Source organism: Gopherus flavomarginatus, chromosome 8 (genome assembly GCF_025201925.1).
Source record: "Gopherus flavomarginatus isolate rGopFla2 chromosome 8, rGopFla2.mat.asm, whole genome shotgun sequence".
NCBI classification, from domain to species: Eukaryota; Metazoa; Chordata; order Testudines; family Testudinidae; genus Gopherus; species Gopherus flavomarginatus.
In genome coordinates, this window is record NC_066624.1 from 78,430,372 (window position 1) to 78,454,217 (window position 23,846).

Below are 23,846 nucleotides of genomic sequence, written 5' to 3' on the forward strand. Positions count from 1 at the left end.
AAATTATGTGTTGCTGTTCTACTACTAAAAGAACCTCTGCTTAACTCATTTAAACTATGATAGAGGAAAAAAATAACCTTGGGGGGGGGAAATCACCCCTTAGGTATTTATATTCCACCTATACAGCAGGGTTGGGTCAGTTGACCTTTCTGTTGATAAGGACATCATGTGTCAGTTGCAAAAAGACTGTGTGTGTATGTGTGTGTGTGTGTGTGTGTGTCTGAGAGAAGCAAGGCCTTCCCCACAACTCAATGGAATTCCTGTTTTTCTGTCTTAGAGCTGGTTGGAACATTAAACAAAACATTGTTTGGTCATAATTTACAGGTTTGTCAAATAGAAAAGTTTTGTGGAAATGGTTAGATTTTGATAAACTGTCTACTGAACACAGGGAGGGTTCCATCAGAATCCTGCCTGGTTTCAAGACTCCTTGCCTGCCCACCTTCTTGGCAGCCCACCTGGTGAGTGCTGGGGGCTTTCAGGGTCCATTTCTAGATAGCTCAGTCTATTTGTCTGTAATGTGAAAACTTTTGTATGCCACATCGGATCAGTTCCAAAGTTGCAGGGAAAGGTCTATGCATCAATGACAGAAAGAACCCAATGATTTTGGTGAAAATTGGAAAAATGATAGGAGGGAAATGGGGGACACACAGAGTCTCTTGTAACTAGTTAGCAGATCCAGGAGCTTCAAGTACCTTTGCAATTGTCTAGAATGGGTTGCAATAACAACTTTCGGCATTCCATCTCAGCTCTGCCCATCCTCCCATCTGTGAGGGACCACACAGCAGGGCCGCCCATAGGATTCAGGAGGCCTTGGGCAAAGCAATTTCGGGGGCCCCTTCCATAAAAGAAAGTTGCAATACTATAGAATACTATATGCTCATGGGGGCCCCTGCGTGGCCCGGGGCCTGGGGCATATTGCCGCACTTGCTCCCCTATCTGGGCAGCCCTGCCACACAGCATCTCTGGCAGAGAGAATAGGGGACACAGGTATGGGGGGAAGAACAATATGGGGCACAAATAGCCCCAGGCATGTGACAGAAGAGGGAATGTGGGGGTAAACAAAGCTCCTACCATGGTGAGGAATAGGGAAATGAGGGAAAGAAGGGATGGGGAGACTGGGGACAGTGGTATGAGGGAGAAGAATATGTGTGTGGGTCGGGGGTGTAGACAGACAGTGGCATGGGGGATAATAGGAGAGAGAGGGAACACAAGTGAATTAACTTAAATCTAACTGAGGCCACTTTACTGCTGAATGAGAGCATTAGCACATGAGTATAATGTACTCTAAATCAGTGGTTCTCAAAGCCGGTCCGCCACTTGTTCAGGGAAAGCCTCTGGCGGGCCAGGCCGGTTTGTTTACCGGCCACAACCACAGGTTCGGCCGATTGTGGCTCCCACTGGCCTCAGTTCACTGCTCCAGGCCAATGGCGCTGTGGGAAGGGCAGCCAGCACATCCCTTGGCCAGCACAGCTTCCCACGGCCCCTATTGGCCTGAAGCAGTGAACCGCGGCCAGTGGGAGCCACGATCGGCTGCACCTGCAGATGCAGCAGGTAAGTAAACCAGCCCGGCCTGCTAGGGGCTTTCCCTGAACAAGCAGTGGACAAGCTTTGAGAATCACTGCTCTAGATAATGTACTTTAAATTCACACCTTGAGTCAATTTAGGGTAACTTTCCTGAGTGTCCCTGTATAGACATGCCTTTAGGAGTCTTAAGCCTGGTCTACACTGGGGGGTGGGGATCAATCTAAGTTATACAACATCAGCTACATGAGCTGAAGTCGACGTACTTAGACCTACTCACTGTGGTGTCTTCACTGTGGTGACTCAACTTCTGCCACTCCCCTGTCAACTCTGCCTGCGCCTCCCATGGCGGTGAAGCACATGAGTTGATGGGAGAATGCTCAGGGGTCAATTTATCGCATCTAGTCTAGACAAAATAAATCGACCCCCACTGGATCGATTGCTGCCCGCCAATCCAGCAGGTAGTGTAGACAAACCCTTACAGAGTCAGGCTCCAAGTTGCTAAGGCTTTGACTGCACCACTGTAGTGCTTCAGTGTAGACACTCACTATAGTGGCAGGAGGGCTTCTTCCATCACTATAGTTAAATCTACCTCCCCAAGAGCTGGTAGCTAGGTCAATAGAAGAATTCTTCCATCAACCTAGTGCTGTTTATATCAGGGATTAGGTCAGCTTCACTATATTGCTCGGGGTGTGGATTTTTCACACCCCTGAGCAACATAGCTAAGTTGATCTAACTTTTCAGTGCAGATCTGGCCTCTGGCTACTACACTATGGAGCTTATGTCAGCATAGCTGTCAGCCAGCCCCCTGGTGTAGATGCGGCATACACCACCTCTCTGAATGACAGTAACTACGCTGACTGAAGCATTCCACCAGGGGTGGGGTTTTTCACACCCTGATTAATATAGGTGTGCCTGAATAATTTTGAAGTGTAGACCAAACCTAAGTCACCTGAAAATGTTGTCCAGTGTCTGTATTCTCCTCTATGCTAACTAGAGGGTCATACATCTTGCTGCTTGTCAAGTATCAGGGGGTAACTGCATTAGTCTGTATCCACAAAAACAACAAGGAGCCCAAATAAACTCCTTGTTGTTCTTGCTGCTTGTGTGGGCCAAGAGCACTGCGTCCACCAGGGGTTCTTTTCATTCCTCCGTTCTCTCCACTCACACTTACCATTTGCCACCTTCCCATTTCCCTCTATTCAGGCGCTCCCTACACATCTCCATGCCCTTCTTCATGCCAGGGGCTCTGTGTGCCCCCCAGCTTACCCTCTTCTAGAGAGTAAACTAAACTGAACTAATGCCACTTTACCTCTAAATGAGAGCATCCACAAGGGCCAATGCACTTTAACTGATGTATTATAAATTCACACCTTTAGTGAATTCTCAAGTGTCCCTGTGGAGACCTGCCCTAAGAGACTTTTGGAGATGGGAGTTAGCCTCCTAAGTGTATGCCTACACTATGGGAACTATCCTGGCATAGCGATGGCCCTGTAGCTATGCTAGTATAAACCCACAGCGTAGACACAGCCTATAGAAACAGAAAGGGATACTGCCTCCCTGTATCATGGTAGCTAGGTCAATGAAGCATTCTTTCATTGATCTAGCTGTGTTGACACTGGGGTTTAGGTTGGTATAGCAACATTGGTCAGCAATGTGGATTTTTCACACCCCTGACCAATGTAGCTATGTTGACCGAAATTTTAAGTGTAGAACAGGCATTACTCATATTGGCCCTTCTGTAAATTTACTCCTGACACATTTGAATATATCGTAATACAACTTTTATGGTTTTAAAAATCTGGTTAAGTTCCTATTTCCTCCCTCCCTCTCAGAAGAAATCCTTTTTACCCATTATACTTATGCAGATAGTATTGGCATGAATGTGGTCTCAACACTCAATATAAATCGAAGAGTACTTATTCTTAAACAGAACTTGCAGTCTATTTAACCTCAACCTTTATTATCGCAGTTTCTGTATAGCTGATGGGGCACTGTCTTAGCAGTGAGCAGTAATGATATCTTATGTATCAAAGCACAAGTATGACAAAATGGCGATAATAGTATGCTAGAATCCTTCTCCCCTAAACAAAACCATTCAAACACAAGTCATACTGCTAACCTCTCCTACCCCAGAGCTGGGATCATAAGCAGACTGTCAAAATATGGTCTTCCAGCTGGCAGAACAATATACTATTGCTGACTTTAGTGGTGCATTTGAGGCTGAGCTTCTTGAAGGGATCCTTTAAGTCCACAAGTGCTGCCTGGTTGGCTTAACATTAGAAACTCACTAGATGTTTTCTGATGGGTCAGCAGAAGGTACTTGGAAAATTCTCTAAGTGTAGGGTTGGCATCACAGAGAAATACAGTATAAGTAACATTCTGGAAAATTGGCATGTTAAATTGAGCTATGATTTAGGGCATTTAGAGCTGTGGGATACATCAATAAGGTATCAGGGTTTTCAACATAGGGGAGATATTTTTTCTACAAGAATAGAGGTAAGGGCTAGGATCCTTACTGATTTTTCTTGCAAGTGAGTTGGCTAAGTCCATTTAAGAGGATAAACTGACTTAACCCCAACCTTTAATGAGATATTTATATAGAGACATACATGTAATTTTCTGTGTGTTTCTTGTTGCATCTGTAGAAGATAGTTTCTATGAAATCCTTGACCTCTCATATCAAATGAATTTCATCGTAATGTTTCAACTGGTAATTTCAAAAACAGATTTATAAATTGTTTCCAGATTTAAAATATTCAAAAGGTTCAAATCATTTGAGGTGCTGAGTCCATTCAGCTTCCATTCAGGTCTTGGCATCTCACAACATGAAATCAAAATGATTCATTAGAATTATTTTGAAGATAAGTATTACAGTATTTACATTGCAGTAAGTACAAATATACTTCATCAGTAGGAGTAAACATGCAATTGTTACACCCTCTATAGAATGGCCTTATAAATATAGGAGTCTTGATTCATCACTGTGTTACTCTAGTGTTATACCTCTGTCACTCCAGCCTGATTGTCTGGGGTCTTAAAGGTTCTTTTATGTTCATAAGAAGTTCATTCCTAGGTACAACTGTTGTCTCTCTAGGGTTTTTGTAAACCATAGTGATATTCCAGTAGAGTAATATTTAAATATGAAAAGTTCCCTGTCCCTGCCCTGTCCCTGAGAGATGGCAGCCCTTGTGAGAGAAAGAAGTAACACTAAGAATATAATTGTGGTGCACCCTAGCAGAGTTGGGAAAGGGAAGGGCGTGTTTTGAATGGGTCATTATTTTCAATTGGGTTGCACTAGAGCAGGACTCGGCAGCCTTTCAGAAGTGATGTGCCAAGTCTTCATTTATTCATTCTAATTTAAGGTTTCACGTGCCAATAATACATTTTAACATTTTAGAAGGTCTCTTTCTCTAAGTCTATAATATATAACTAAACTATTGTTTTATGTAAATTAAATAAGGTTTTTAAAATGTTTAAGAAGCTTCATTTAAAATTAAATTAAAATGCATAACCCCCAGGGCAGTGTGAGTGCCACTGAAAATCAGCTCGCATGCCGCCTTCGGCACACATGCCATAGGTTGCCTACCCCTGCACTAGAGTAACTGGAGTATTTCTAAGTGAATCAGGCTCCAGAAATCCATTCTAGAATTATAACATTGTAAGAAATTCTGTGTCCAAAGAAGTTTAAATATTTTTGATGAATTTATATTACATTCTGTTTTCAGCATCGGCCAAACCAAGACCTCACAGTGATGAATATACCAAGAAGATCCCTCCTCCTAAGCCTAAACGAAATCCAAACACTCAGCTAAGCACATCTTTTGATGAAACATACATCAAAAAGCATGGCCCCATGAAGACAACACTCACTAGGGATGCCTCTTTATCGCAAGTCAGCAGTCCCGCCCCAGACACAGAAGAAGAAGAGCCTGTTTATATTGAAATGGTTGGGAATATACTAAGAGACTTCAAGAAAGATGAGGATGACCAAAGTGAAGCAGTCTATGAGGAGATGAAATACCCTATATTTGATGATGTAGGCCAAGATTCAAAGTGTTCATGTGAATATGACCATCATAGTTGTTCTTCTCAGTGTGCTACTCCCACAGTGCCTGACCTAGAATTCACCAAGTCCTCAGTGCCATCTACTCCCAAGGGCTTGCTTTGTGATATCCCCCCACCATTTCCAAATCTACTTTCTCATAGACCTCCACTACTGGTGTTCCCGCCAGCACCAGTGCAGTGTTCCCCAAATTCTGATGAGTCTCCTCTAACTCCACTGGAAGTCACAAAGCTTCCTGTATTAGAAAATGTGTCTTACATCAAACAACAAGCTGGAGCTTCCCCATCTTCACTGCCACCTCAAACACCGGGCCATCAAAAACTGGAGAAAGACCAGACAGTATCTCATGGAACTACTACTCCTGGGCACTCCTCCTCACCTCCTCATCCTTCTACCTTATACAGAACACAGTCTCCGCATGGCTACCCTAAAAGTCACTCTGCCTCGCCCTCTCCTGTCAGTATGGGTAGGTCTCTTACCCCCTTAAGCCTCAAAAGACCTCCACCTTATGACTCTGTACATTCAGGAAGTCTCTCAAGAAGTTCTCCATCAGTGCCTCATTCTACAGCCAGAAACACGTTGCAAGAAGGGGGAAAGATGGTAAATGCCTCGGTCAATACCTACGGGTCATCATCACAGAGTGGTTCACGTTCTAGAACACCGACCAGTCCTTTAGAGGAACTAACCAGCCTCTTTACCTCAGGACGAAGTTTACTGAGGAAGTCGTCCAGTGGCAGAAGATCTAAAGAGCCTGCAGAGAGTAAGTTTTCAATACACTGTTTAACTATCTCATCTACATCATTATAACTCTTGTCATATTTTATTAAATCAGAACTGTGCAAATAACCATATAACTCAGCAACATGAATTATATATGTGTATTCCTTTCCAGAGGAAAGTTGATTACTGATGAAAACTGCTTCTATATTTCATGTTTTTATTTTATATATCAAGGTTTCAAAGCTATTTGTACTGTATTATGAAGCCTTGCAAAAGAGAACTGTAAGAGATTTAAGGCCCAATCCCTGCAAGGTCTTAAAGGTCTCTGTAGTGGTGCTGAGTTCTGTGCAGTGCCATGGAAGCGCCCTGAACTCTCGTGGAATTCATACCTCAGGGACTCAGGCCCATAAATACTTAAATAATGTTAGAAAACAAAAAATATCCTAGTTGTTTTCAACAAAATAATCCCACACCTTTGTTTCCTGGTGAACAGTCTCACACATAGCTCCCTTTAGCTTTGAGGATACTCAGCATCTTGCAGCATTCTGACCTTGAAACTACACAAGGTGTAACTCTAACTGAAGTTAGCAAGAGATGAACATCCGTAAGGGTAAACTTGGCACAGATATTAGTATGTTCCCAAATTCTTCAAAGTCAGTGAAACCAAAGACAGTGTTTGGCCCTAAGCTTTTATAAATGAGCAAAGTCAGTGAGCTTGATATAATTTCTCAGTTTATGACTTTGATATCTTGAAGCCAGAATAGCTCAGATGCTTTTATTTGAGAATAACTGATTTTGTAGTGCTCTATTGTATGTTTGTACTAATCATATATTATACCTTTTTGGCAGAGATATAACAAAAAAAGTGCCAAATTCTGTGCTGGCTTTCATCCTGATAAGTGATGGTAGTTAGGATGTCTTCAGGCTACCAAAGTTTTATAGAGAGATTGGGCATTTTCTGAACTGATTTATAATCTCTGTATCCCCCTGAAGTCAGCACTTGATTCTCCTGTCGCTTACAGCAGTTTTACACCTCCCCTTGGGACCAATTCTCTTCTCATGTATATTAGTGTATATCAGGATTAACTCCTTTGAAGCCTATGGATTTTAAACCGTGGCAGTGAGAAGGGAATTAGGCTCAGTAGGATATACAGAGTATGTCAGTGCAAAAATTAGCCTGATCCACCTATGATAGTTTGCCAGCCTGCAGACATAAATGCATTCTATGAAAGCTTAGTTCCATGATTCAGTAGTTTTGCCACAAATAATTACAGTAATAAAAATACAATAACACCAGATTTGTGTGTGGGATGGAAACAAATTTGAGTCTAGAATGAGAAGGTTCTTGTAATAAGGGACAAATGTGAAGCATGTTACAACATTTAGGAATAATTAAAGTGAAGTGGTAGAGAAACAGTGGAGGAGTAAAACTGGCAATAAACATTATTGCTTGTTAATAAGCAAACAAAAATCCAGCACCATCCAGAGAATGAATAAATTCTAAGGTTCTTTCTTTGTCAGTGTGCATAAGAGAGCTGACCTTAGAACCCTGAGAAAGTCTCACAGTGAATGTGTCAGTTCCAGATGCTGAAAGTTCAGGATCTCTTTATGCTGCCATTTCACTGATGAACCCATAGGTGCTGGAACTAGGAGTGTAGGAAGAGGGGAGCAGAGGTGCTGCAGCACCCCTTAGTTTGAAGTGGTTTCCATTACATACAGGGTTTACAGTTTGGTTCGATGTCTCTCAGCACTCCCACTATACAAATTGTTCCAGCACCCCTGGCTGACCCCCAAAAGAAGTTCTCTATATTCCACTTGACTGAAATTGACTGTAGACTGTCAAGGGGCATTTCAGATATGAATTTAAAGCAGATCTTGCCCTCAGAATCTCCACAAGAAGCAGCTTTCTTATTGGCTGCCCTAGGAGCATTTTGTTTTTCCTTCCAAAGGAAGAGAAAGTGCTTGTTATTGGCCATTAGCAGTGAAAGAGAAGAGGAATTAGAGAAGCCAAATTTGGTTCCTTTAAGGACAAACCATCCATGTTATGTAGTGAAGCTAACAGCAAAAGACTCTGGAGTGCTGCTGTGTAGAGGAAGTAAACAGACTGTCAGTCTAATCCTGCTTTACTTCAACTGGTATTTACAGTATGGTTTAATCTCCTGGGATTACCACAATAAGCAAGAATAGGGTTTGTGTTCAAATATTATAGCAATAGAAATCACTATAGGATGACTTGTAACCAAGTATGAGATGAGCATTATCTCTCATGTAATTCTACAAAAAAAATAAATCACAACAACATATTTAGAGTAAATTGTGGAGTTTGAACATATAATCTGACCAAGTTTGTCACATTTTGTGTTGTATAATAACACACAGTGGAAGACAATGTGGACTAAACTTGTCTTCAGATGTACTTAAGAAATTTTACTCATACAAATCATGCAGAAAGCCTGAGGCTGTCACACTATTTTGAATTAGGATATAATACTCTACTTTTATTTGAACAAGAGAAAAGCAAATGCAATATATGGCAAACCAGCATGGGCCCTTTTTCTTTTTGCCAGTTTAATGTAATTTAGTCTGAACAAATTTCTGGAAACCTGATGGAAGTAGAAAAAAAAAGAGAAAGTTGTGTCCATCTTATGAAATAAGAGCTCAGAAACTAATGATTGTGTAGTTTGAAAAAAAATATATATTTATTCTGGGCACATCTCAGGCAAGATTCTCACTGAAGCCTATGCAATTTGGCCCTATCTCACTTATTTGAAGTACTCATTGCTAAATGTAAGTTTTAACATTTGCGTAATACAGGATTTTGGATTCAAATTGAGCGTAGTAGGAATGTACTATAGCAATTATGGAGCAAAGTCAACTCAGCTACATGGTTGCCACTCCAGCTGACTTCTGTGGGAATTGTGCACACATAGCCAAAGGCAGAGTCTATTCAGTGGGCTTTTATCCATGTATTTTTGTAGTTCAGAGTATCTCTGGAGTAACTCTCTGTACTAACTCTATAGAGAGTTAGCGCACAGAAAGATGGGGTGTAAATCCAGAACGCTGTCATGTGCTGCACATTAACTAGCTATGTGGATGCTGCTACGGTGCATGAAAAGGACCATAATGCACCAGCAGGAGGTTAAAGTGTACCTCAGAGCTTTTCATATCTGGTAGCAGGGGCAACACAAGCAGTTAGTGTTCAGCATGCTAGAGCAGTGTAGATTTACACACTACTTTGCTGTGCACTACTAGCTCTCAGCATTATTCTCTCATTAGTTACAATTTGACCATGCAATCTTTTCACAAATAGAACTCCCATGAAAGCCAATTTCAGGAAAGTTGCTGGCTCAGGGAAGAATGTGCATTTGCACCCATTTAGATCCCTTTGCGATAGGTTTATCTCAAGTTTCATTTTATAGCCATTAAAAATAATTATTTTTCTGGGTAAGATAAGAAATAGGTACAGATGATCAAAAATTGGAATTTCTGTCCAGTGGGAATTTCTGATATTTTGACATTTCTTTTCATCTCAAATTGGATGAATAGAAATTTCAATTTGGAAATGTCAAAACGCTTCATTTCATTTCAAGTAGGCTCAACATTAAGCTGCATCTGCCTGAAGTGCTGCAGGGCTGTAGTTTACATGCTTCAAGTCCCTTTTGCTCTACACTCTGGACTCCGCAGCTGAACTGCATCTCCATGATCCATTGCAGCAGTTCAGCCAAAGGAGAGGCTGCTGTGCATCGTGGTAGTGTTGCCTCTACAGAGGAAATGTGCAGAGGCAATCTTGATGCACTGTTGGGTTTTATTTTAGCTTTAGAGGAGGAAGAAACCTCCTTGGTAGGCATAAAAGTGCTCACAGAAAGTTGGCTGCAGTGGTCACTGCAGTGCTGATGAGCTCCTACTCTCATTAGCCTCCCAGGTCTCTTAGGGTATGTCCAAACTGCAGTGTAAGCCCAGAGCTAGTAGAACTAGAGTTAGCAGCCCCTAGGTTTGTTAATTTAGGTTTTGGGCATCTACACTCATTTGTAACCCCGGGCCAGGAATTGTTGAACACTGGGTCCAAACCTGGGGCTCCAGCATCTACACTGCATTATGCAGGTCCAAGTTCAAACATCCATATCCTGGACATTCTAGTGCCCTTCCAAAATGTGGCCACTCTAGCCCTTTGTTCATGGTGCAATGTGGGAAAACTTGACTGTCCACCAAAGCTGCCTGTACAGAGGACAAAGAAAGTCAGCCCAAGGTATTGTACGGTACTTCTAACAGACTCGTGGAGCATGCGTCGAGTGGGGCTGCAGCTACACTGCAAAACAATAGGGCTTGAATCCTGGGTCCCAGCTAGACTCAGGCTTGAACCATCCACCCTCATGGAGTCCTGGGACCCTGCATCTGAGCCCTGGGTTGGCGCAATTTGTATACTCGGGGGGTGGGGGGGGGGTAGTGGTTTGGCTTGAGCCTGAGTTTGAACCCTGATCTTACAGTGTAATGGGTACATGCCCTAAGAGTGTAGCTTAGCATTTCTCAAAGTTCTCAATGAAAGGTGTTCATCCTTTTATTACCATACACATCCACCCCATCCCTGAAGAAACCCAAACGTCAAAAGTAGCACGTGTGTGTATGTGCACATATGTAGCTGTGTGCATATATATAAAAACATTTAAAAATCATTCAAATCTTGGCAGGAATAAGAAAAATATATTTAGCAATATGATTCAAAATGGTTTCAAAATAGTGTCAAAACTAGTATGAGAAATAGAGAAGTCTGCTTAAATGGTGGATTTTACTACGGAAAATCTATAGTACATGTATTATATAAATCTTTTCTAAAACTGTAGTACTTTTATTTTTTTTTAAAGATATTTGAAATCTTTGAATTGCTCCTTTGGCCACCTTTAAATCTAACTGCTAAAGCCTTCACATTTTATTCAGGTCTTCAGTTTAAATTACTGTAAAATCTCTGATTTGGGATTATAATTTTTATTCCTTATTTTATGACAAATATATTTGTATATAATCTAATATTTATATATTTACAATTAAACTGTATACACCCAACAGGTATTTATAGCAATTTAAGATACCTTCAATTTACTTAAAAGTTTAGAAACAAGTTACTTAAGGGATAAATTTAGTTAGCTAAAGGGTAACTTTTTAAATTATGGGTGGGATTTTCAAAATTTCTAAAGAGATTTGGATTCTCAGTTTTGATTAATTTTAAGAGCAAAACATAACCCAGTGGAGTTGTCTGCTTATAGCAGGAATGGATTTGGCCATTCATTGGGATTTTTATGTTAGTAGCTACATTGTGGCCAAAATTTTCAAACTTGGGTACCTAAAGGGAAGGTTCTAAAGCTATAATTAGGAACCTCATTAGGTGTGATGAATTTGAAAACTGCTGAGCACCCAAATATTCCACTGAAATGAACTTGAGTTCCAGTTGTTCAGCCCCTTTTAAAATCATTTTAGAGTTTTTATTTATATACCTCAACAGGAAGTCTAAGTGTAGGCACCTAGGTTTGAACATTTTGGCCATATTTATCTTCTATTTGCTTGGACTGAATTCTGCAGTCATCCTGCATGTATAACACTCCATTCAATCCATGTATCTGGAAGGGCTGCAGAATCAGGTTGGTATCTACTCATATAAGAAAACTGTAAGAATTATGTTAACCTAAGGTCAAAAATAATTTATGTTCTCAAATCTCTGTGCCTGAAACAGACCTCAATTATACATCTGAAGAAGTAGGATAGCAATAGAAAGTCTGCAAAAACTCCCCTTTCAGGCTAAAATTCCAAATTCAGAAGGCCTGTGAAATGGAACTTAACCATGTTTTGGGAAAGTGAGCAATCTGGACAAGTGCAGATTTGAATGGAGTACAAACCCACATTCATTAGGGCAAAATTCTCACCTTGAATCCACCAGACATACAAACTCTGATATCCTGCCCTTTCTACCTATGGAGACTCTAATGAGTGCGGTAGGAGTTTACCACACTTAGCTCAGACTGCCATACGGATCTAACAAAAGAATTTTGCATTTAGCTTGGTCTGATTAATTTCTGTAAACTTTCTTTTCCCATATTCTCTTCTGTCCGACAGGGATCCAAATCCATATGCTAGCTCCTTGGAAAGCGCTACCATGAAAATTTCAGCTTTCTCTCTATCACTTTGTGAACTAATTCCTTGGCCTATAGAAGATTTGAAATCCGTGGGTGGATGACTGCAGCTTGGAATCTGAATAAATTCATTTTTAAGGTGGTTAGCCATCCTCCACCCCCCTCCATATATGTGATTTGAAAGATTATAATGAAATTATAATCCACAATTCAGTAGACAGCAAGAAGGATCCAAATTTTTGTATAATTATCTAAATCTTCAGATGCTTAACTAAACCTCCATACCTTCTGAAAATAGTATATCACACATTTCCTCCCTGTCTGTCACAACTGTACAGTGAAGTGCTCCATAGGGCAGAAGCCACAGACTCTGCAAGACCTTGTGCAGAGGGGTGGCCTTACAACTATTGTTCATTGCATACAAGAATCTTCCAATATGCGCAGAAATTCACAAACACACGAGTCTTTTTAGCAATCACTACTATAAACTACAACAAAGATCCCATTAGCTTGAAAACGTGCATATAAACAGGAAGCTCTTATAAATTTATAGTAGGAAAGAAGGCCATTAATAAATGGAAATAAATAATATGCAAACAGAAATTGCTGGCCCTCATTGTGGCATTCAGTAGCATTTCACCCAGCTAAATCAAATGGACTGAAATGAATGAGTTGGAAAAGAGCATTATAGATACAGCTGTATTGTAGTTTTAACTAGAGTCGTGTGTGTGCGTCTCACTTTGGTTCTATGTTATCATCATGGTGGGCTACATATCTACATGATGACAGAAAAGACAGAGGTACACAGAAAACAGCAGGAGAAAATCTGAAGGCTGTTCATTTCTCTAATTCAGGCTGCATTAAGGATGTGGATAAGACAGTTACTGCATATGCTCTGGGCAAACTGAGTGACTCAGTCAACATAACTGGATACAGTGGTCGTGCTTAAATTCTTGCCAATTGCATTAGATAACTGAGTAACCCAGGATAACCAAATAATGTTGCTGCTCTTTGCAGCACTTCCCTCTAATTCCTGGTGGTAACAATATACTATATATTATAGGGATGCTGCCAATTTTTAGGTAACATTAGCAAGTTATCAGAACTGGCAAGGTTAATTACTAAACTTTGAGTATGAGCACTTAATTCTCCCTACCTCACTTTCCTTAATGCTTATGTTTATTTTCATTTGCTCTTTTCTCCTCACCCTTGTATTCAATTCCTTAGACATGCCTTTGCCTTCTTGTCTGTTGGTAAGAATAGGAAACACTTTCGAAAGAGCACAGCACCTGCCATCAGACCCAGATTTTCATACGTCTTCAGCTACCAGTTAGGCACCAGAATCACGTAGCCAGCTTTTCAGAACAGCTTCAGTATGTTTGGTACTGAACTTTTCCCCAAATCTGGCCATCAGTGTCACAGTGGAAGTTGCTGGGTGCTGAGCACTTTTGAAACTCTGGCTGGGGCCTAGATGGAAGCTGGACTCTTTTGAAAATTTGGCCCTGAGGGTGATAAACTTCTTAGTACTACCACTGAATTACCTCCGTTTTGCACTAATCTAACTCCATTCACTTCCATGAAAGGAATTAAATGGAAGGAAAAAGAACAAAGCGACAGAACAGGAAAGAAAAAAAAGAGGAAAGCTTGTATTTCAGCTGCTTATATATTTATAAATAAAATATGGGGAGAACAGGCAGGGGAATGGGCCAAGAAGGGAGGCCTTCAGTGGAGTTTGAGAGGAGCAGAAAAATTACTGGTTTATTATTTAAATGAAAGAATGTCTTTATTACACACAGACTTAAAATAGAAAACACATATTTTGAAATGACACAATAGTTTCATTAATTGAGACCATGACATTTTCTCCTCTTCTAATTCAGCAATTTAGGCTCATGAAAAAATCAGATTCTCTTGGGACTGCTACAATATATAGAATCATTGAAGAAGATGTAATTTCATAAATAATTACTCAGATTTTTTTTTAAACAGCTGCTGCTTCTGACTGATGTGTATGAACTTATTTATTCCATTTGTTTGTTCCTCAGCTGCTTGATCTCTAAGTACAATTTCTGGTTATCAACTCAATCAACATTTCTTTTTAGGAATAAAACCCCCAACTCTTAAAAATCTATAGTTAAAAAAGAAATTGAATAAAGTCTGTCTTCAATTTTTTGGCCGAGGTTTCACAAAGTTGAAATAGGCTTTATTTTTTGTTTATTACATGTACAAGGAGGATATTGGTTTTCTTGGCCATGTTAAACATGTTTAAAGAAATAAGTCTTTTAAAAATAAATTAAATTATGGGCACCTATTCTGCCCTATATTTAATAGATGCCACTGATAAGCAAATCAACACTTGATTCATTTGAAGACCTGGAGTTTAATTATTTGCTCCACATTTTGAGTGCCACTCATTTATCTGCACAGAACTTTCTAAGCCACAAAACATTACGTCTGTGAAAATTAGACCTCTAGGGCCAAATCCTTAGTTGTAATCTAGCATATCTCAGTTGAAATCAATGGAGCAGTGTCAACTTACACCAGCTGTGCATCTGGCTATTAGACACAAACCTGACATTTGTAATTACAAAAGCCCATATTCAAAATTGTACAGTCATCTAGCAAAACTGGCAATACATTATAAATTGAGAGTTTATTACTGCTTTTTCTAAATATATCAACTGCAGAATGCACAACAGATTGGTGTGCGCCTAGAAATAATAAAAATAGAAATAAAAACATTTAACCTTGTGCTGTTTTCCAGAAATCCAAACATGCATTACTTTCAATCAAATTGCATAAATACAATCTGTTGAAATTTATCTGTGAGTCCTTTAGAGAGGCGATATAAATATATGGTACCCATATATTCGTCAGTGAAAATAATAATGAAGTAATAACTAGCATTTTTAACCCAAACTAGCCAAAATTGATCACTTTGGCAAAGCAGATCTGTCTGCAGAAGACTTAGGCAGAGTAGGTGTGTCTATGCAAATAGGGTCTGCTCCTAAAGTCTTTTACCCCAGTACATGATTAGATGGCAAGGGAGAGCTCATTCAGACCATGCTTACATACACATGTGCATGCTAGCTCTCATCAAGCTAGTACGAGTATAAGTAGTAGTGTAGCCATGATAGCAGGGTTGTGGCGGCAGAGGCACAGATGAGCCATGCTGAGTCCATATCCACCATTTTGAGGCGGGTTTGTATTTGTCATAGCTCAGCGGTGCCTCTTCTGTCACTCCCTGTCCTACCACGGCTATGCTACTATTTATACTCATGTTAGTTCTCAGCGTGAGTATGGGAACTAGAGCAGGAGAATCATGCCCCTAGCTCATAGTGTAGATGCAGCCTGTCTCTTTCAGAGTCTGACCTTCCTTTGTACCTTCCTCTGGGTATATGACAGTACAGGCAGTTCCTCTGGCAGCCATCAGCTAATCAGGGAATCTTCCCCTCTGAGAGTGTTAATATGTTTCTTTTAGGACTTCACAACTGTGCCTGTACACAAAACTGTGGTTACTTTGAGTTTCATACTTGTAAACTGGGATAGAACTCAAGTGCTTCTGTGGTTTCAAGACCCCAAAAATTCAAAGTACAGATCCTCCATATTTTCTATATAATAGAAAATGTTCTTTAGGACCAGCATCTGATACAATCCATTGTAGGGACTAGTATATATGTGTGTCTGTATTCCGCATACACACAAATTAGCTTGTGTAAATCAAACTGTAGTGAAGAGAGGTCCAAAAAAATTAGCAATTGTACAATATAGAAAATAGAATGATCATTTTTGCATTTCCAAAGGCAACTGAGCTGAAACAATTTCCCCAATTTTGCCATAAGCAAAAATTAATTTTGCTAGCAAAACTCTGCTTTCCATTTTCAAAATTAGAATGTGTACATCAGAGCTGCAGAAGGTCATCGTTAAAAGAAATCCTTTCCAAGCCTTGCTCATGATCTGAATGCTACTCCCAGGATCTCCTGAGCCACTGTCACTGCTTCTTGACAAGAGACAGAGGTTAATTAAATGCATTATCTGGACTTTTTACAGTAAAACAAGTTAGCTGTAGAATCTGTGTTATTGTAAGAGAGAAGGTGGTGGGAGCTGTGTATGGCAGTGAAAAGAACAAAGAAAAGAAATAAGTTCCTTCCTTAACTTCTGAAATTCTTGCAACACTTGTAGCTACTATTGCCCTTCTTAATGTTTCTTAAAATGTCTTTTCCATACTGATTTACATAATAAAAGAATAACAATTTCTTGGGTTGACTAAGAAGCTTATACATCAGCTTTGAAGTATCTTGACTTTCTAGAATTTCTGGTTTGAGTCCCAGCAGGGTGAGCTCAGTCCTTAAGTGCAATCATTAAAGGATTGCTCCAAAGGCCAGTGAAGTCAGAGGAAAGACTCCCACTTTAGTGGGTTTTGGATTAGGCCTAAATTTTGGCAATGGGGTAAAAGGGCTTTACTTCTTGTGTGAAAAATTTGTTCCATATAAAAAGCCTCCCTGACTCAGCATACTTATATACTCAGACTATAGATACTAATATGGGGGATGGAGAGAATTAGTCAATGTGACTAACTGGAACATTCCACATAACTTTTGGCCCATTGTGTCCTCTTACCTCCCCAAATCTCTACATAAAAAGCCTACCAGGAACATCTTATCTCAACACAACCAATGACATGTCATGGATGGGCAAACCTCAATTGTTCAGAGATATTTTATTTGGTTTATCCAGCTCACCTTGATCTGGATATTGAGCTGGAAAACTTGCGGGATTTCCAGCACTTCCTGGGTTCAGCTGAGGCTGGAAATAGAAATACAGGAGCACGCAGAAATAATTATAATTGTTATTACTATAATAAGAAAGGGTTGAGTTCAACTGGGCTTTAATTTTGTAGAAAGAGACAAGTTGCTTTTAGTAATGAGTGGATTCATCCATCTGTAATAATTATTCGGTACAAAAATTAATATTCAATTTGCATTAAGTGGGAATAAGAGAGTTATTGATCATCTAACCTCAGCTGAAAGAAAAAAACTTCATTGTTTGAACTAGACAGACATGGGCAAACCTTATTCTGATGTGTGATTTACATCCATAATTTTAAAAAAACAACTTGTTTTGGAAATGTGAATTTACTGTAGCACTGAAATGTATTAACCCAAGATAAAGGGACATAAGAAAGGCAGCATGGTGTATGCATCAGTTTGTGACTGGGAGTCAGTAAATCTGGGTGTTATTCTTTGGTCTGCAATTGACTTGGACATGACCCCACAAACATTTACACATTGCCTAAAATTAAGCACATATATTAGGACTGGAAGGAGCAGGACACAAATTGGTAGCACAGTCAAGAATAAATCCCAGATTTCCTTACTCCTTAATCATGTGCTTCAACCACTGCACTGTGGTATAAGGAACAAAATACAAACAGAACATTTCTGTTAGTAATGAAAAGGAGGCACTCTCATTGGCTGAAAAATTAAACCATCAAACAAAAATTATCATTAATAAACATGTTATACTCAGAGCTGTTAGAAAAATGGCAATTATTTTCCAGGAAAGACTTTGAATAAAATCAAACAGTGTTAGTTTCAGTTGAAAATTTTCATAAAACTTTTTCAGTGATCATCTAAATGAAATTTTTAAAAAGTGTTCAGATTTTATCTGATTGAAATCAAAATTTAAAATTTCTTTTTTTCATATATTTTATATTTATTCACTTTTTCTCTTTCCACTGGTAAAGTGGGGGAGGATGGGGAAAACAAAGAGGAAAAAGGAAAAATATATTAAAAAATGAAAAAAAATGCAATTAGATCAGAAACATGAGTTTGTTTCAATTTCAGCATAAACAAAATGTTTGTTTAATAACTACATGAAAATAAAAATGTTGTTTTGACAAAAAAGGAAAATTTCAACAGTAAAATATTCATGTAAAATGTTGATATAGTTCAAAAAGTTCTATTTTGTTGAAAAACTATTAAACTAAAAATGTTCAACAGCTCCATTAGTTTCCATTGAAAGAGACTACATTTGCAAGTGAGGCTATAAACGTGTACCCATGAAGTCTGTGCACTCATCTTTTTGTTAAAGTGACCCTACAATTCAGCTCAGGGCCGGCTTTAGGAAGTGCGGGGCCCAATTCGAACAGTTTCGACGGGGCCCCGGCAGGGATGACTTTAAAAAAAACAAAACAACAACAACAACAAAAAACATGTGGGGCTTATACTCACCAGGTGGTGCTCCGAGTCTTCAGCAGTGGGTCCTTCATTTACTCCAGGTCTTTAGTGGCACTGAAAGACCCGCTGCCGAAGTGCTGCTGAAGACCCGGAGCGAGCGAAGTACCCCACCGTCGAAGTGCTGCCAAAGACCCAGAGCGCCTCTGGGTGAGTAAAACTTAAAAAGGCACCTCTAGCCAGGGAAGGGATTCTCACTGGGTGCGGGGCCCATTTCAGGGGAATTGGTGGAATAGGCCTAAAGCCAGCCCTGATTCAGCTTTACCAAGCCAGCACCACTTTCTCTTGTGCTGTCCCAGTGTCCCAGCATATTTGAAATGTCCTGCTTTTTCACTCCACCAGTCAAAACATCTTCAGCTGTTTTTGAGGGGAGATTTTTTAAAATTAAAGTAGAAAATGTTTGTTCAAGACTTATTATTTCATTGATTGGAACGGACCCTGTGCTTACCAGGAATCAGTCCAACAGTGATGAACAGTGTTTGGAGCAAAAGGAATAGTTGAATGAGTGTAGACACTAACCAAGTTCTTTTATTCAAAGTGAATATTAATACTAATTGTTCATTCAAACAGCAAGTTGATGGAAAAAATCTTCCACTCCGAGGATGTAGGAACACAGTTATTACTAGACTGGATTGTACCTGTGGTGCAGTATCCTCTCTATCACTGTGGCCATTACGAGATGCTTCAGAGGAAGAAAACCTTGCAGTAGGCAGTGGTGGAATCATCTGTCCTCCACATTAGGTCTCAAATAGTTAGAAGCTGGCTTAAGTCCTGAAGCATGTGGTTTTATATTCCTAAGTGGCAAAACATTCTCTGAGCCCCAGAATAATAATGTATCTATGATAACATCTCACAACCAATCATTCGTTTTCAGAACAGTATAAACCGCAGTATATTCACATTAATTTCCAGCAGTTCTTTCTCACAGTAGAATATGCATTATGTTCAGCCCCAAAAGCACCACCCATTGTTGAGTTCGCAACTCTTATTATTTATATTGTTACAATGTCAAGAGACCAGTCCATACTTTCTTATGCTAGGTTACTATAAGAGTCATACAGTTTAAGGCCAGAAGAGATGACCAGATCATCTATAGACAGAAGAAGACACTGTACCTGCCCCAAAATGTTTACATGCTAACATCCCAGTCCTGAAAAGACATATGTGCTCAACTTGATTTCAGTAGGACTACTCATGCTAGCAAAGTTTAACACATGCAGGATGGGGTCCAAAAAAAATAAGCCAGAGAAATGATGATAAAAATAGACAGACAATAAACAAGAAAAATGTTTAATGAGATTTGCTGCATGTCTTACTTGTTAGGTCTTTACATTTGCTAGTTTTAGTTCATGTTAAATTTTAAAGCTTGTCTCTGCTATTATTTATTGTAACCCATGTTTTTTAAAATTTCTGTGGGCAAGATCTGATACACTTTGGTGGAAATAAGTGTATCTTACTCCACAAATAGTCCCACTAAAGTCACTGGCAATACTTTGCAGCTATTGTAGTTATGAAATAAGGTGCTTACCCAATAGGATCCAAGCTGTCAGAATCTGGCCCTATTTTTCTATTTTGAAAGCTATTACCTGTTTTTTAAACGTTATCTGTTTTCTGACTATTTTCTATTATTGTCCTTCTCTGTTTTCTATTTTTATGTTTCAGCTTTAATTTTTCCCTAATTTCTAATTTTGAATTACCCTAATGCCTCCAGTTCTAAGCTTCCAAGGTCTCTCTGCCCCTTCCCTATTCCATCTGCTAGTAGGCAGAGTACATATCCACTGTATTTAGATGTGAGTAAAAACTCACATTCCAGAAGCGGAGCCAGAGTTTGAACAGTGGCAGAGTCAGGGGTGTGCATGGGTCACAGGTGGTACCGCCTCGAGTTATATCTATTGGCTTAAAAAAGCACCAGACATACACCTAAAGGCTGCTGGGGTGGCAGTGGGGTGTGCCTCCCTATTAGCTCTGCTACGCTCCCTCCATGGACGCGTATGTTGAATTAATATTTAGATGCATTTCAGTCTTGCCTCCTTGTTTCTGAGACTCTTTTTCAGGCAGTCTATTGATATTTCATGGAACTAGGTCAGAACTACTTTGAATTGAGCTGCTCCAATTCTCACTTAACTGTAAGAAATGAGTATTAAAAATTGATATGAAAAGCAAACTTCTGCTTAATTAGCAGCCAGATAAAGACAGACTAGACAAGCCACAAGCTTAATAAAGATCAGAAAAAGGCTTTCATTGGCAGTGTAATATATTCATAATTGTTTGTTATAAATATAATTTCTTAAAGCATTGAATCTTTCCTTTTGCAGTATTTATACCCTGTTTATTTTCATTGTGGTGTTTTTGAATACATATTTGTACATGATGGTCTGCGCAGATCAGACAAATAATTGTGCATCAATAAGTAAATATAATGCTTTGACATTATGAAGAAGATTCATTCCAAGATTTTAAAGTACCTTATAAAGATGAGTACAATTTTATCCCCAATTTACAGATAAATAAATTGAGGCACAAAGGTTAGAGGTAGGATTTTCAAAAGGGCTTGACGTTGGCCTAACTCTACTTGCTCTGGAGTCAATACTAAAGCTCCCCTTAACTTCAAAGGGAGGAAAGTAAAGACTATGTTAAGTGCTTTTAAAATCCATCTCTAAGTGATTTACCAGGTTTCCATATCAACATCCCAATCTTGCAAAGACTTATGCACATATGTTTCTTTAGGTACTGTGAGTAGAAAAAATTATTCCCCAAATTAACAGAATTCTATGCTTTAAATGATTTTTTTAAATTTTAGATTTATAAAAGACAGAAAAAGGAAAGAATGAATAAAACATGGAGTATTACTTTATACATTACAGATTACAGAGAGACGGTTAGCAGAGAAGCCCTCATTTTCAGTTTCTTCACACTATTGCTTGTTTGCCTCCTTAAAAATGATTCTGCTGTTTGTCAGTTAGCATAACAATAAGAAGCCATCATGACCTAGAATTAATATGTGCCTACGCATCTTGTGGCAGGCTGGCCACATAGAGTATATTTGTTGCAATGATAGCATTTTAGGTAAAACGTTTTCCCTAGCTCCGATTGTTAAATTAGTTTGGTCTAAACTATGGCTGCTTAGCTGGGTTTTTCAGGTTGTTTAGAGCTTACAAGTTCTTCAGAACCACAAATCACATCAAAACCATGCACCCGTTAAGAGATCTCTTATAATGTTCAAACCATACATGTCAATTATTTAGAAAGTGTTCACTGCCTAAGAGAATTTAGCTGCCATCTTTCTCATCAAATGAGAAGGCCTGGGATTTAGGTGAAATAAATGTGGAAAGTGCACATCTCTTAATATTGAAATACAGTGATATGTGAAAGTGCTTCAAGCATTTGAACTCCTTTATGAGACTCTTACTGAAGAGGTATCCATAAATATTTAAAGCAACAAATGGTTTCTTGACATTTACATTTTATGTGCTATTTTGGGTTAAGAATTATAGACCAATAAAGACACTTTCCATAATGATGTTCAGTTTTCACAATTCAACGTTTGACTGTGAAAAGATTTACCTTCAGATGTGTTTCAAAGAACTCATTAACACAGAGCTGTTATGGCTCTTGCTAACTCCAGCCATCTGAATGAGATAATAACAGCATAGTATATCTTAAATCCAATTTGCATTATTGTGTCTTTTAAATAATAGGTGATGAGCCCTCTGTAGAGTGTATGTTACCTACTATCAATATGGGTGCACTGAGCACTGAAGTCCTTCCACAGCTTTTGTGCAGGATTGCACAACTATTCCTTTAAGTCTTGGCTTGTCCCAACTACAATCATCAAACACCCATAAAAACGTGTTTCGCCTTAGATAAAATATTAAGGTGATCTCAATATGGGTGCACCATGACACCACATGTGTGCAGCTTTCTGCTCACACAGTATACATTGCAGAATCAGTGCATTTAGATAAAACAATGATCAAGTTTTTAACTAGAGGAAGGGCTACTGAGCTGTGTCCATGGAGTTCCATCTGCAGTAGCATAGAGTAGTGTAGAATGGTAGATGGCATGAGACAGCTCAGATAACTGTAGAACTTGTCATAGTGACCACAGAAGGGTTCCAGTTATGTTCTATGGCCTGGGAGGGGAGCATTCTGCCCCTCTCAAGTCTTCACTGGGCCAGCGAAGATAAGTTATTCTTCAGATGCAACAGGAAGTATTACGGTGAATTTACAAAAACATGGGATTTGAGGGAATAATATATATATACATTATAATCCTGTATGTTTATAAATCAAAATATGACATAAGAATGCCTTTGGTCTTAAATTAGAAGTATGTATGTGTGTGTGTATATATATATATATTAGTAAAATTTTGAAGCTGAAATTATCTCCTCTTGTCATTTAAGTAAAGTAGGACCATCTTCAAGATGATGTGACTGGTGACTGAAAATTAATTTTGCCATATACTTTATTGTTCTTGACATATTACAAAACCAAGTGAAATCAAATATTCCAGAAGGCCATGGAAAATATCAGCATGTTGTTTTTCTGACAGTGCATCAGTGTTACTGATAAGCATCATCCAATAACAATGTTTTGGTCCCCATAATGGGCTGCATGAGATTCTAGTCTGATCCACTCTGCTTTTCATTTTTAGGATGTATTAGTTTTTAGATAACCTCAGAGCTGAAGCTCCCCAGGAAAGGATAGGGGAGTGGAAATATATGAAATCTGGGCTGACAAGTGAAAACTGATTTTCTACAAAATCTTAAGAAATAAACTGAGACCAGATCTTCAGCTGGGGTAAATTGACGTAGCTCCACCAATTCCACAGCAGCTACAGTGATTAATACTGACTGAGGATATGGTTCTATTTTCCTACTTGCAGTATTCCAAATATATAAAACACTTTTCCTTAGTGCTGACCAACAAAGACTAACTAATGCAGATCAACTTTAGGGCTGCTCAGCCCTAAGACATTCCAGGCCAGATTTTAGCTGGTGTAAACTTCTATAGCTTCTGCTGAAGTGAATGACAGTTTACACTCTCTCTCCAAATTAAAGGAAGAGCCTGACTCCGAAAATACTACTATCTATAATATTTATGACCAGAGGTGGTGCCATTGAAGCAAGTGATTTCACTAAGGCTGTTCATGGTAATTAGTATTGTGCACAGTAGCAAGTTT

The 23,846-nt window shown here is 39.1% G+C and overlaps 1 protein-coding gene across 2 annotated transcripts in view; it reads left to right on the forward strand.

Annotated features, from left to right (window-relative positions):
* NYAP2 (neuronal tyrosine-phosphorylated phosphoinositide-3-kinase adaptor 2) overlaps nucleotides 1–23,846 on the forward strand; it is a 190,180-nt gene that overhangs the window by 110,549 nt on the left and 55,785 nt on the right. For both annotated transcript variants that reach the window (XM_050964029.1, XM_050964030.1), the window contains exon 3: nucleotides 5,250–6,347. In XM_050964029.1, the coding sequence (XP_050819986.1) occupies nucleotides 5,250–6,347 (1,098 nt within the window). The remainder of the gene's footprint in view (nucleotides 1–5,249; nucleotides 6,348–23,846) is intronic.